The sequence below is a fragment of the Bufo bufo genome, chromosome 3 (assembly GCF_905171765.1).
Source record: "Bufo bufo chromosome 3, aBufBuf1.1, whole genome shotgun sequence".
NCBI classification, from domain to species: Eukaryota; Metazoa; Chordata; class Amphibia; order Anura; family Bufonidae; genus Bufo; species Bufo bufo.
Genome location: NC_053391.1, coordinates 1,994,886 through 2,010,726, shown reverse-complemented (window position 1 = coordinate 2,010,726; position 15,841 = coordinate 1,994,886). Strand labels below are relative to the sequence as shown.

Below are 15,841 nucleotides of genomic sequence, written 5' to 3'. Positions count from 1 at the left end.
AGGTATCAGACCCCTCATCCCTACAGATCCAGTGAGATAGCGGAGGTGCCCCCCAGGGCGACGTGTCGGGGGCGATTCCCGGATCCTCGCACTCAGGATAGGAGGCTTATGGATGTCACTTCTCTTACAGTTGTCAGCACAGGTTCTGGAGAAGAAAGGTGTCGGCTTCGGGCTTCTAGATTCAAAGAAAAATTCTAAAGTGGCCAAGAAACTCGGTAAATTGTGAAGTGAAAGATTCTCTACTGAAACCTACAACTCCCATCATGTTTCCGTGCATTATCCAATGTGTTGGTCAATCTGTATCCTCAGTGTGATGGTCAATCTGTATCCTCATGTTGTATCCTCAGTGTGATGGTGATTGTGTATCCTCCTGTTGTATCCTCAGTGTGATGGTGATTGTGTATCCTCCTGTTGTATCCTCAGTGTGATGGTGATTGTGTATCCTCCTGTTGTATCCTCAGTGTGATGGTGATCGTGTATCCTCCTGTTGTATCCTCAGTGTGATGGTGATTGTGTATCCTCATGTTGTATCCTCAGTGTGATGGTGATTGTGTATCCTCATGTTGTATCCTCAGTATGATGGTGATCGTGTATCCTCCTGTTGTATCCTCAGTGTGATGGTGATCGTGTATCCTCCTGTTGTATCCTCAGTGTGATGGTGATTGTGTATCCTCATGTTGTATCCTCAGTGTGATGGTGATTGTGTATCCTCATGTTGTATCCTCAGTGTGATGGTGATTGTGTATCCTCCTGTTGTATCCTCAGTGTGATGGTGATCGTGTATCCTCCTGTTGTATCCTCAGTGTGATGGTGATCGTGTATCCTCCTGTTGTATCCTCAGTGTGATGGTGATCGTGTATCCTCCTGTTGTATCCTCAGTGTGATGGTGATTGTGTATCCTCATGTTGTATCCTCAGTGTGATGGTGATTGTGTATCCTCATGTTGTATCCTCAGTATGATGGTCATTATGTATCCTCATGTATCCTCAGTATGATGGTGATTGTCTATCCTCATGTTGTATCCTCAGTGTGATGGTGATTGTGTATCCTCATGTTGTATCCTCAGTGTGATGGTGATTGTGTATCCTCATGTTGTATCCTCAGTGTGATGGTCAATCTGTATCCTCATGTTGTATCCTCAGTGTGATGGTGGTTGTGTATCCTCATGTTGTATCCTCAGTGTGATGGTGATTGTGTATCCTCCTGTTGTATCCTCAGTGTGATGGTGATTGTGTATCCTCATGTTGTATCCTCAGTGTGATGGTGATTGTGTATCCTCATGTTGTATCCTCAGTGTGATGGTCAATCTGTATCCTCATGTTGTATCCTCAGTGTGATGGTGATTGTGTATCCTCATGTTGTATCCTCAGTGTGATGGTGATTGTGTATCCTTATGTTGTATCCTCAGTGTGATGGTGATTGTGTATCCTCATGTTGTATCCTCAGTGTGATGGTGATTGTGTATCCTCATGTTGTATCCTCAGTGTGATGGTGATTGTGTATCCTCATGTTGTATCCTCAGTGTGATGGTGATTGTGTATCCTCATGTTGTATCCTCAGTGTGATGGTGACTGTTTATCCTCATGTTGTATTCTCAGTGTGATGGTGATTGTATAACCCCATGTTGTCTATGTGTTTCTTCATTCTCAGGGTGCACAGAGGAAGAAAGCCTGTATGTCTTCAAAGAGGACAATATCATAGAGTTTGATGGACAGCTGGCGGCTGATGTGCTTGTGGATTTTCTCCTGGATGTGAGTACATAGATGGAGCTATCTCTATCCTTCCTGTGTATGAACAGATGTATGGTATGAGCAGTGTGACACTTTCTACACCTCCTAGCTGATCGAAGACCCTGTGGAGATCATCAATGATAAAGCAGAGCTGAAGGCACTCGATAGATTGGAGGAAGAAACTAGAGTCATTGGATTCTTCAAGGATGAAACTTCAGAATGTGAGTATGAGAGGGTAGGCCGATGCAGGAGATGGGGAAGCATGAAGGTGGGATTCGGTAATAAGGAAGAGGAGTTTATATGAAGAAGGATGGGCCTGTGTGTGATGGAGGACCAGTCTATGTGAGATCTGAACGTGAGGGAGACTCAGTCTATGTGGGACATGAACTTGAGGGAGACTCAGTCTATGTGGGATCTGAACAGGGAGGAGACACAGTTCATGTTGGATCTGAATTTGGGGGTGATGCAGTCCTTGTAGGACCTGAATGTGAGGGAGATGCAGTCCAAGTGAGCCCTGAATGTGAGGGAGGCGCAGTCCAAGTGAGACCTGAATGTGAGGGAGCCGCAGTACAAGTGAGACCTGAATGTGAAGGAGAGGCAGTCCAAGTGAGACCTAAATGTGAGGGAGACGCAGTCCAAGTGAGATCTGAATGTGAGGGAGACGCATGTGGAGACAATCAGGCCTGGCTATCCTTACATAGACTGCGCAGTGCAAGGGCTCATACCACTGAATGCCTGTGGTCCTTTCCTGTGGGTGGAACACTACCCAGACAACACAGGGCGAGGGTACAACGCTCCAGTAAGACTTTAATGGCTAACCAACAGTCAGCAGCATAAAGTACAGTCCTAGCAAGGACACAGGATGGCACAGGTGACAGCGATTCACCATTCCACCGAATCGCCAGGGATTAAACCTCCACGACTTCGGGGGACCCAGCACTAACTACCCCAGCCAGTAGTCCCGTGCTTTGGGTGGGCACCCAGCAAGAGGACTTTCCAACCGAACCCATAGGCTTGAGATTAGGCAGCATTTCTGAAGTCCACCAGCTGGAACCGCAGTCCCTAGGCTGAAGTCCTGTAGAATAGCCGCTGATGACGGGGGGCAGCCGCTGATAACGGGGGCAGTTGCTGATGATGGGGGGTGGAGCAGCTGCTGATAACGGGGGCAGCCACTGATTATGGGGGGGGGGAGCAGCCGCTGATGACAGGAGCAGCCACTGATGATGGGGGCAGCCGCTGATAATGGGGGCAGCTGCTGATGATGGGGCAGTCACTGATAACGGGGGAAGCCGCTAATGACAGGAGCAGCCGCTGATGATGGGGGAAGTTGCTGATAACGGGGGCAGCTGCTGATGATGGGGGCAGCCGCTGATGATGGGACAGCTGCCCTTTTATTTCCCTCTGCCGCCATTTCAGTGCATTGGCCTCCATAGGATGGGTGGGAGATAATCGTGGCCGTCACTTCATTGGTTGTCAGTTCATTCTGATGACACAGCTTTTTCACTTCAGCCAACAGGTTGAATGGCTCCTAATACACAGCAGGGGGAGGGGCTAGTGCAGTCCATAGGTGATGCAGGTGATGTCATCAGCAGGTCCTTTCCAATATATCTGCTGGCTTGTTAGTTGTTAGTCAGACTAAAAGGCACTGCATAGTTGATTCAAGTTGCTGGCGAAGACAGACAGCTCCAGGAAAGACACATGAAACCATAGCTCATGTCCCAGACTGCCTCACCAAAACGATGGACAAAGAAACCGGACACCTGGCGCAAATTCGGAACAATCCACCCCACAAGTGGCAAGGTGTTATACTCAGTAAGCATGAGGTCATCACAACGCAGTCCAAATGAGACCTGCATGTGAGAGAGACACAGTCCAAGTGAGACCTGAATGTGAGGGAGACTCAGTCCAAGTGAGACCTGAATGTGAGGGAGACTCGGTCCATGTGAGACCTGAATCTGAGGGAGACACAGTCTAAGTGAGACCTGTATGTGAGGGAGACATAGTGCAAGTGAGACCTGAATGTGAGGAAGATGCAGTCCATGTGAGACCTGAATGTGAGGGAGACGCAGTCCAAGTGAGACCTGAATGTAAGGGAGCCGCAGTCCAAGTGAGACCTGAATGTGAGGGAGACACAGTCCAAGTGAGACCTGAATGTAAGGGAGCCGCAGTCCAAGTGAGACCTGAATGTGAGGGAGACACAGTCCAAGTGAGACCTGAATGTGAAGGAGACGTAGTCCAAGTGAGACCTGAATGTGAAAGAGACGTAGTCTGTGTGAGACCTGAATTTGAAGGAGACATAGTCCAAGTGAGCCCTGAATGTGAAAGAGACGTAGTCCAAGTGAGACCTGAAAGTGAAGGAGACGTAGTCCAAGTGAGCCCTGGATGTGAAGGAGACGTAGTCTAAGTGAGACCTGAATGTGAGGGAGACGTAGTCCAAGTAAGACCTGAATGTGAAGGAGACGTAGTCCAAGTGAGCCCTGAATGTGAGGGAGACACAGTCTAAGTGAGACCTGTATGTGAGGGAGACATAGCGCATGTGAGACCTGAATGTGAGGAAGATGCAGTCCATGTGAGACCTGAATGTGAGGGAGACGCAATCCAAGTGAGACCTGAATGTAAGGGAGCCACAGTCCAAGTGAGACCTGAATGTGAGGGAGACTCAGTCCAAGTGAGAGCTGAATGTGAGGGAGACTCAGTCCATGTGAGATCTGAATGTGAGGGAGACTAAGTCCATGTGAGACCTTAATGTTAGGGAGACTCAGTCCATGTGAGACCTGAATGTGAGGGAGACTCAGTCCATGTGAGACCTGAATGTTAGGGAGACTCAGTCCAAGTGAGACCTGAATGTGAGGGAGACTCAGTCCAAGTGAGACCTGAATGTGAGGGAGACTCGGTCCATGTGAGACCTGAATCTGAGGGAGACACAGTCTAAGTGAGACCTGTATGTGAGGGAGACATAGTGCAAGTGAGACCTGAATGTGAGGAAGATACAGTCCATGTGAGACCTAAATGTGAGGGAGACGCAGTCCAAGTGAGACCTGAATGTAAGGGAGCCGCAGTCCAAGTGAGACCTGAATGTGAGGGAGACACAGTCCAAGTAAGACCTGAATGTGAAGGAGACGTAGTCCAAGTGAGACCTGAATGTGAAAGAGACGTAGTCTGTGTGAGACCTGAATTTGAAGGAGACATAGTCCAAGTGAGCCCTGAATGTGAAAGAGACGTAGTCCAAGTGAGACCTGAAAGTGAAGGAGACGTAGTCCAAGTGAGCCCTGGATGTGAAGGAGACGTAGTCTAAGTGAGACCTGAATGTGAGGGAGACGTAGTCCAAGTGAGACCTGAATGTGAAGGAGACGTAGTCCAAGTGAGCCCTGAATGTGAGGGAGACACAGTCTAAGTGAGACCTGTATGTGAGGGAGACATAGCGCATGTGAGACCTGAATGTGAGGAAGATGCAGTCCATGTGAGACCTGAATGTGAGGGAGACGCAGTCCAAGTGAGACCTGAATGTAAGGGAGCCACAGTCCAAGTGAGACCTGAATGTGAGGGAGACTCAGTCCAAGTGAGACCTGAATGTGAGGGAGACTCAGTCCATGTGAGATCTGAATGTGAGGGAGACTAAGTCCATGTGAGACCTTAATGTTAGGGAGACTCAGTCCATGTGAGACCTGAATGTGAGGGAGACTCAGTCCATGTGAGACCTGAATGTTAGGGAGACTCAGTCCAAGTGAGACCTGAATGTGAGGGAGACTCAGTCCAAGTGAGACCTGAATGTGAGGGAGACTCGGTCCATGTGAGACCTGAATCTGAGGGAGACACAGTCTAAGTGAGACCTGTATGTGAGGGAGACATAGTGCAAGTGAGACCTGAATGTGAGGAAGATGCAGTCCATGTGAGACCTAAATGTGAGGGAGACGCAGTCCAAGTGAGACGTGAATGTAAGGGAGACTCAGTCCAAGTGAGACCTGAATGTGAGGGAGACTCAGTCCAAGTGAGACCTGAATGTGAGGGAGACTCAGTCCATGTGAGACCTGAATGTGAGGGAGACTAAGTCCAAGTGAGACCTAAATGTGAGGGAGACGCAGTCCAAGTGAGACCTGAATGTAAGGGAGCCGCAGTCCAAGTGAGAGCTGAATGTGAGGGAGACTCAGTCCAAGTGAGACCTGAATGTGAGGGAGACTCAGTCCATGTGAGACCTGAATGTGAGGGAGACTCAGTCCAAGTGAGACCTGAATGTGAGGGAGACTAAGTCCATGTGAGACCTGAATGTTAGGGAGACTCAGTCCATGTGAGACCTGAATGTGAGGGAGACTCAGTCCATGTGAGACCTGAATGTGAGGGAGACTCAGTCCATGTGATACCTGAATGTGAGGGAGACTCAGTCCAAGTGAGACCTGAATGTGAGGGAGACTCAGTCCATGTGAGACCTGAATGTGAGGGAGACTCAGTCCATGTGAGACCTGAATGTTAGGGAGACTCAGTCCATGTGAGACCTGAATGTGAGGGAGACTCAGTCTATGTGAGACCTGAATGTTAGGGAGACTCAGTCCATGTGAGACCTGAATGTGAGGGGGACTCAATCCATGTGAGACCTGAATGTGAGGGAGACTCAGTCCATGTGAGACCTGAATGTGAGGGAGACTCAGTCCATGTGAGACCTGAATGTGAAGGAGACGCAGTCCTTGTGCAACCTGGATTTGAGGGGATAGACTTTATAAGAGGTGTTAAGAGGTGACTGAGAATCATAGCCATCACCCGATCCAGGAATGTGTCGGCCATAGGTGATAATGGATAAATTGATTCCTGGCGTGTTTATTATGACCTCTGCAGATTACAAGGCGTTTGAGGAGGCCGCAGAGAATTTCCATCCATACATTAAATTTTTTGCAACATTCGACAAATCGGTAAGGAGTCCGTGGGGGGAAGATCTGGTCTGATATTTCTGAGGTTGTGAGGAGGTTATGGAGACCTCACGCCTCGAGTGTCCTGAGAAGCTTGAACTTCATGGATAAATCTTTCATCAGGTGGCAAAGTCTCTGACCCTGAAGATAAACGAGGTGGACTTCTATGAACCGTTTATGAATAATCCGGTCACCATCCCCGATAAACCTTATACTGAGGACGAGCTGGTGGACTTCATCAGGAAGCACAGGAGGTGAGGGTCCAAGAAGAATGATAGCCCCACCTCATATCACACATTCATGCCTCATTAATCCCTCATTCATCCCCAATTCACCCACATTCATTCCTCGTTCATACAGGTTCATCCCTCATTCACACCCCATTATTCCCTCATTCATTCCAGATTCAGCCCCAACTGACCCCTCTATTCATTCCCCCTTCATCCCTCCTCGATTTCCAATTCATCCCTCATTCATCCTTCACACATGCCTTATTCATTCTTCATTCACTAATCTGTCATTCATCTCTAATTTAACCCCCATTCACCTTCATTCACCTCCACACATTCCTCATTCACCCTCCACTCACCATTCATTCACCCCCACACATTTCTCATTCATCCTCCATTCACCCCCCACACATTCCTCATTCATCCTCCATTCACCATTCATTCACCCCCACACACATTCCTCATTTATCCTCCATTCATCATTCATTCACCCCCACACATTCCTCATTCATCCTCCATTCACCATTCATTCACCCCCACACATTCCTTATTCATCCTCCATTCACCATTCATTCACCCTCCACACATTCCTCATTCATCCTCCATTCACCATTCATTCACCCCCCCCACACATTCCTCATTCATCCCCCATTCACCATTCATTCACCCCCACACATTCCTCATTCATCCTCCATTTACCATTCATTCACCCCCCACACATTCCTCATTCATCCTCCATTCACCATTCATTCACCCCCACACATTCCTTATTCATCCTCCATTCACCATTCATTCACCCCCCACACATTCCTCATTCATCCCCCATTCACCATTCATTCACCACCCACACATTCCTCATTCATCCTCCATTCATTCACCCCCCACACATTCCTTATTCATCCTCCATTCACCATTCATTAACCCCCCACACATTCCTCATTCATCCTCCATTCACCATTCATTCACCCCCCCACACATTCCTCATTCATCCCCCATTCACCATTCATTCACCCCCACACATTCCTCATTCATCCTCCATTCACCATTCATTCACCCCCCACACATTCCTCATTCATCCTCCATTCACCATTCATTCACCCCCACACATTCCTCATTCATCCTCCATTCACCATTCATTCACCCCCACACACATTCCTCATTCATCCTCCATTCATCATTCATTCACCCCCACACATTCCTCATTCATCCTCCATTCACCATTCATTCACCCCACACATTCCTTATTCATCCTCCATTCACCATTCATTCACCCCCCACACATTCCTCATTCATCCTCCATTCACCATTCATTCACTCCCCCACACATTCCTCATTCATCCTCCATTCACCATTCATTCACCCCCACACATTCCTCATTCATCCTCCATTCACCATTCATTCACCCCCACACACATTCCTCATTCATCCTCCATTCATCATTCATTCACCCCCACACATTCCTCATTCATCCTCCATTCACCATTCATTCACCCCACACATTCCTTATTCATCCTCCATTCACCATTCATTCACACCCCACACATTCCTCATTCATCCCCCATTCACCATTCATTCACCCCCACACATTCCTCATTCATCCTCCATTCACCATTCATTCACCCCCACACATTCCTTATTCATCCTCCATTCACCATTCATTCACCCCCCACACATTCCTCATTCATCCCCCATTCACCATTCATTCACCCCCCACACATTCCTCATTCATCCTCCATTCATTCACCCCCCACACATTCCTCATTCATCCTCCATTCACCATTCATTCACCCCCCACACATTCCTCATTCATCCTCCATTCACCATTCATTCACCCCCACACATTCCTCATTCATCCTCCATTCACCATTCATTCACCCCCACACATTCCTCGTTCATCCCCATTCTTTCTTGCCTCATTCATCCTGCATTCACCATTCATTCATCCCCCACACACTCCTCATTCATCCTCCATTCACCATTCATTCCCCCCCCACACATTTCTCATTCATCCTCCATTCACCCCCCACACATTCCTCATTCATCCTGCATTCACCATTCATTCACCCCCCACACATTCCTCATTCATCCTCCATTCACTATTCATTCACCCCCCACACATTCCTCATTCATCCTCCATTCATTCACCCCCCACACATTTCTCATTCATCCTCCATTCACCCCCCACACATTCCTCATTCATCCTCCATTCACCATTCATTCCCCCCCCCCACACACACATTTCTCATTCATCCTCCATTCACCATTCATTCACCCCCCACACATTTCTCATTCATCCTCCATTCACCCCCCACACATTCCTCATTCACCATTCATTCACCCCCACACACATTCCTCATTCATCCTCCATTCATCATTCATTCACCCCCACACATTCCTCATTCATCCTCCATTCACCATTCATTCACCCCCACACATTCCTTATTCATCCTCCATTCACCATTCATTCACCCCCCACACATTCCTCATTCATCCTCCATTCACCATTCATTCACCCCCCACACATTCCTCATTCATCCCCCATTCACCATTCATTCACCCCCCACACATTCCTCATTCATCCTCCATTCATTCACCCCCCACACATTCCTCATTCATCCTCCATTCACCATTCATTCACCCCCCACACATTCCTCATTCATCCTCCATTCACCATTCATTCACCCCCACACATTCCTCATTCATCCTCCATTCACCATTCATTCACCCCACACATTCCTCGTTCATCCCCATTCTTTCTTGCCTCATTCATCCTGCATTCACCATTCATTCACCCCCCACACATTCCTCATTCATCCTCCATTTCCCATTCATTCCCCCCCACACATTTCTCATTCATCCTCCATTCACCCCCCACACATTCCTCATTCATCCTGCATTCACCATTCATTCACCCCCCACACATTCCTAATTCATCCTTCATTCACTATTCATTCACCCCCCACACATTCCTCATTCATCCTCCATTCATTCACCCCCCACACATTTCTCATTCATCCTCCATTCACCCCCCACACATTCCTCATTCATCCTGCATTCACCATTCATTCACCCCCCACACATTCCTCATTCATCCTTCATTCACTATTCATTCACCCCCCACACATTCCTCATTCATCCTCCATTCATTCACCCCCCACACATTTCTCATTCATCCTCCATTCACCCCCCACACATTCCTCATTCATCCTGCATTCACCATTCATTCACCCCCCCCCCACACACACACACATTTCTCATTCATCCTCCATTCACCATTCATTCACCCCCCACACATTTCTCATTCATCCTCCATTCACCCCCCACACATTCCTCATTCATCCTGCATTCACCATTCATTCACCCCCCACACACACACATTTCTCATTCATCCTCCATTCACCCCCCACACATTCCTCATTCATCCTGCATTCGCCATTCATTCACCCCCCCCCCCACACACACACACATTTCTCATTCATCCTCCATTTACTATTCATTCACCCCCACACATTCCTCGTTCATCCCCATTCTTTCTTGCCTCATTCATCCTGCATTCACCATTCATTCACCCCCACACATTCCTCATTCATCCTCCATTCACCATTCATTCCCCCCCCCACACATTTCTCATTCATCCTCCATTCACCCCCCACACATTCCTCATTCATCCTCCATTCACCATTCATTCACCCCCCCCCCCCACACACACACACACATTTCTCATTCATCCTCCATTCACCCCCCACACATTCCTCATTCATCCTCCATTCACCATTCATTCCCCCCCCCACACACATTTCTCATTCATCCTCCATTCACCCCCCACACATTCCTCATTCATCCTGCATTCACCATTCATTCACCCCCCACACATTCCTCATTCATCCTCCATTCATTCACCCCCCACACATTCCTCATTCATCCTCCATTCATTCACCCCCCACACATTCCTCATTCATCCTCCATTCATTCACCCCCCACACATTCCTCATTCATCCTGCATTCACCATTCATTCACCCCCCCCCCACACACACACACATTTCTCATTCATCCTCCATTCACCATTCATTCACCCCCCACACATTCCTCATTCATCCCCCATTCACCATTCATTCACCACCCACACATTCCTCATTCATCTTCCATTCATTCACCCCCCCCCCCACACACACACACATTTCTCATTCATCCTCCATTCACCATTCATTCACCCCCACACATTCCTTATTCATCCTCCATTCACCATTCATTCACCCCCCACACATTCCTCATTCATCCTCCATTCACCATTCATTCACCCCCCCACACATTCCTCATTCATCCCCCATTCACCATTCATTCACCCCCACACATTCCTCATTCATCCTCCATTCACCATTCATTCACCCCCCACACATTCCTCATTCATCCTCCATTCACCATTCATTCACCCCCACACATTCCTTATTCATCCTCCATTCACCATTCATTCACCCCCACACATTCCTCATTCATCCTCCATTCACCATTCATTCACGCCCACACACATTCCTCATTCATCCTCCATTCATCATTCATTCACCCCCACACATTCCTCATTCATCCTCCATTCACCATTCATTCACCCCACACATTCCTTATTCATCCCCCATTCACCATTCATTCACCCCCCACACATTCCTCATTCATCCTCCATTCATTCACCCCCCACACATTCCTCATTCATCCTCCATTCACCATTCATTCACCCCCCACACATTCCTCATTCATCCTCCATTCACCATTCATTCACCCCCACACATTCCTCATTCATCCTCCATTCACCATTCATTCACCCCCACACATTCCTCGTTCATCCCCATTCTTTCTTGCCTCATTCATCCTGCATTCACCATTCATTCACCCCCCACACACTCCTCATTCATCCTCCATTCACCATTCATTCCCCCCCCCACACATTTCTCATTCATCCTCCATTCACCCCCCACACATTCCTCATTCATCCTGCATTCACCATTCATTCACCCCCCACACATTCCTCATTTATCCTCCATTCACTATTCATTCACCCCCCACACATTCCTCATTCATCCTCCATTCATTCACCCCCCACACATTTCTCATTCATCCTCCATTCACCCCCCACACATTCCTCATTCATCCTCCATTCACCATTCATTCACCCCCCCCCCACACACACACATTTCTCATTCATCCTCCATTCACCATTCATTCACCCCCCACACATTTCTCATTCATCCTCCATTCACCCCCCACACATTCCTCATTCACCATTCATTCACCCCCACACACATTCCTCATTCATCCTCCATTCATCATTCATTCACCCCCACACATTCCTCATTCATCCTCCATTCACCATTCATTCACCCCCACACATTCCTTATTCATCCTCCATTCACCATTCATTCACCCCCCACACATTCCTCATTCATCCTCCATTCACCATTCATTCACCCCCCACACATTCCTCATTCATCCCCCATTCACCATTCATTCACCCCCCACACATTCCTCATTTATCCTCCATTCATTCACCCCCCACACATTCCTCATTCATCCTCCATTCACCATTCATTCACCCCCCACACATTCCTCATTCATCCTCCATTCACCATTCATTCACACCCACACATTCCTCATTCATCCTCCATTCACCATTCATTCACCCCACACATTCCTCGTTCATCCCCATTCTTTCTTGCCTCATTCATCCTGCATTCACCATTCATTCACCCCCCACACATTCCTCATTCATCCTCCATTTCCCATTCATTCCCCCCCACACATTTCTTATTCATCCTCCATTCACCCCCACACATTCCTCATTCATCCTGCATTCACCATTCATTCACCCCCCACACATTCCTCATTCATCCTTCATTCACTATTCATTCACCCCCCACACATTCCTCATTCATCCTCCATTCATTCACCCCCCACACATTTCTCATTCATCCTCCATTCACCCCCCACACATTCCTCATTCATCCTGCATTCACCATTCATTCACCCACCACACATTCCTCATTCATCCTTCATTCACTATTCATTCACCCCCCACACATTCCTCATTAATCCTCCATTCATTCACCCCCCACACATTTCTCATTTATCCTCCATTCACCCCCCACACATTCCTCATTCATCCTGCATTCACCATTCATTCACCCCCCCCCCCCCACACACACACACATTCCTCATTCATCCTTCATTCACTATTAATTCACCCCCCACACATTCCTCATTCATCCTCCATTCATTCACCCCCCACACATTTCTCATTTATCCTCCATTCACCCCCCACACATTCCTCATTCATCCTGCATTCGCCATTCATTCACCCCCCCCCCACACACACACACACATTTCTCATTCATCCTCCATTTACTATTCATTCACCCCCACACATTCCTCGTTCATCCTCCATTCATTCACCCCCCACACATTTCTCATTTATCCTCCATTCACCCCCCACACATTCCTCATTCATCCTGCATTCACCATTCATTCACCCCCCCCCCACACACACACACATTCCTCATTCATCCTTCATTCACTATTCATTCACCCCCACACATTCCTCGTTCATCCCCATTCTTTCTTGCCTCATTCATCCTGCATTCACCATTCATTCCCCCCCCACACATTTCTCATTCATCCTCCATTCACCCCCCACACATTCCTCATTCATCCTCCATTCACCATTCATTCACCCCCCCCCCCCCCACACACACACACATTTCTCATTCATCCTCCATTCACCCCCCACACATTCCTCATTCATCCTCCATTCACCATTCATTCCCCCCCACACATTTCTCATTCATCCTCCATTCACCCCCCACACATTCCTCATTCATCCTGCATTCACCATTCATTCACCCCCCACACATTCCTCATTCATTCACCCCCCACACATTCCTCATTCATCCTCCATTCATTCATCCCCCACACATTCCTCATTCATCCTCCATTCACCATTCATTCCCCCCCCACACATTTCTCATTCATCCTCCATTCACCCCCCCACACATTCCTCATTCATCCTGCATTCCTCATTCATTCACCCCCCACACATTCCTCATTCATCCTGCATTCACCATTCATTCACCCCCCCCCACACACACATTTCTCATTCATCCTGCATTCACCATTCATTCACCCCCCACACATTCCTCATTCATCCTGCATTCACCATTCATTCACCCCCCACACATTTCTCATTCATCCTCCATTCACCCCCCACACATTCCTCATTCATCCTGCATTCACCATTCATTCACCCCCCACACATTCCTCATTCATCCTCCATTCATTCACCCCCCACACATTCCTCATTCATCCTCCATTCATTCACCCCCCACACATTCCTCATTCATCCTCCATTCATTCACCCCCACACATTCCTCATTCATCCTGCATTCACCATTCATTCACCCCCCCCCCACACACACACACACATTCCTCGTTCATCCTCCATTCATTATTCATTCTCTGTGACTGTGAAATATTTAATCATGTCTTATCTTCTTCTAGAGCCACGCTGAGGAAGCTTCGCCCTGAAGACATGTTTGAGACGTGGGTAAGAAAATAATACGCGTATCAGGGATCGGTGCAGTCAGAGCCGGGGGCTGCTAAGTCAATGAGGAAAGTGTTACAGGGGCCCCAACAGCCGGCAATCGGAGGGGCATCTGAAGATTACGTTATGGAAGTGGGGCACTGTATCAGTCAAGAACTCCCGGGGGGAGGGGAGGCATTTGAGGCTGGGGCACTGTATCAGTCAGACACTCCGGGGGGCAGGGGTGCAGAGGTAGCAGTCGCTACCGGGCCCAGGAACCTGAGGGGCCCAAAGACCCTTGTGCCGCATAAGGCTACTTTCACACTAGCGTTTTTCTAGATCCGGCAGGCTCCAGCAAAATCGCTTCCGTTACTGATAATACAACCGCATGCATCCGTTATGAACGGATCCGGTTGTATTATTTATAACATACCCAAGACGGATATGTCATAAACTACATTGAAAGCCAATGGAGGACAGATCCATTTTCTATTGTGTCTCGCTCCGCATCCCAGGACGGGACAAAGGTGACAAAGGAGGAGATGGTGACCATGGTGACAGAGGAGATGGTGACAATGGTGACAGAGGAGATGGTGACTGTGGTGACAGAGGAGGAGATGGTGAAAATAGTGACAGAGGAGATGGTGATTGTGGTGACAGAGGAGGAGATGGTGACAATGGTGATAAAAGATGGAGGAGTTGGTGTCAATGGTGACAAAGTGATGAAGGGAATTTTTGCTTATTGGAAATTGGAGATTTATCTTTTTCTCCATATTCCATTCCTTTATTTTCTGTTCCTAGACTGTTGCCTTTGTTTCCTATATACAGCCCTCCAGCTCCAATCCTTCATACACCACAGGAGTAACATACAACCCTCAGAGATATCATAGAGATGACAAAGCAATGAACATTACATAAAGATACAGACACTACAAATAACACAATACATAGAAGACACCGCCAAACACAGCCCCCTACTGTCCTACCCTCCCTGGACACCACCACACACATCCACCTACTGTCCTACCCTCCCTGGACACCACCACACACAGCTACCTCCTGTCCTACCCTCCCTGGACACCACCACACACAGCCACCTCCTGTCCTACCCTCCCTGGACACCACCACACACAGTCCCCTACTGTTCTACCTTCCCTGGACACCACCACACACAGTCCCCTACTGTCCTACCCTCCCTGGACACCACCACACACAGTCCCCTACTGTCCTACCTTCCCTGGACACCACCACACACAGCCCCCTACTGTCCTACCTTCCCTGGACACCACCACACACAGCCCCCTACTGTCCTACCCTCCCTGGACACCACCACACACAGCCACCTCCAGTCCTACCCTCCCTGGACACCACCACACACAGTCCCCTACTGTCCTACCCTCCCTGGACACTACCACACACAG

The 15,841-nt window shown here is 48.4% G+C and overlaps 1 protein-coding gene across 1 annotated transcript in view; it reads left to right on the top strand.

Annotated features, from left to right (window-relative positions):
• The window catches only part of CASQ2 (calsequestrin 2), a 58,151-nt gene that overhangs the window by 33,727 nt on the left and 8,583 nt on the right, over positions 1-15,841 (top strand). The window contains exons 2-7 of the mRNA XM_040422765.1: positions 131-215; positions 1,651-1,751; positions 1,840-1,951; positions 6,558-6,631; positions 6,752-6,882; positions 14,399-14,444. Of these exons, the coding sequence (XP_040278699.1) occupies positions 131-215; positions 1,651-1,751; positions 1,840-1,951; positions 6,558-6,631; positions 6,752-6,882; positions 14,399-14,444 (549 nt within the window). The remainder of the gene's footprint in view (positions 1-130; positions 216-1,650; positions 1,752-1,839; positions 1,952-6,557; positions 6,632-6,751; positions 6,883-14,398; positions 14,445-15,841) is intronic.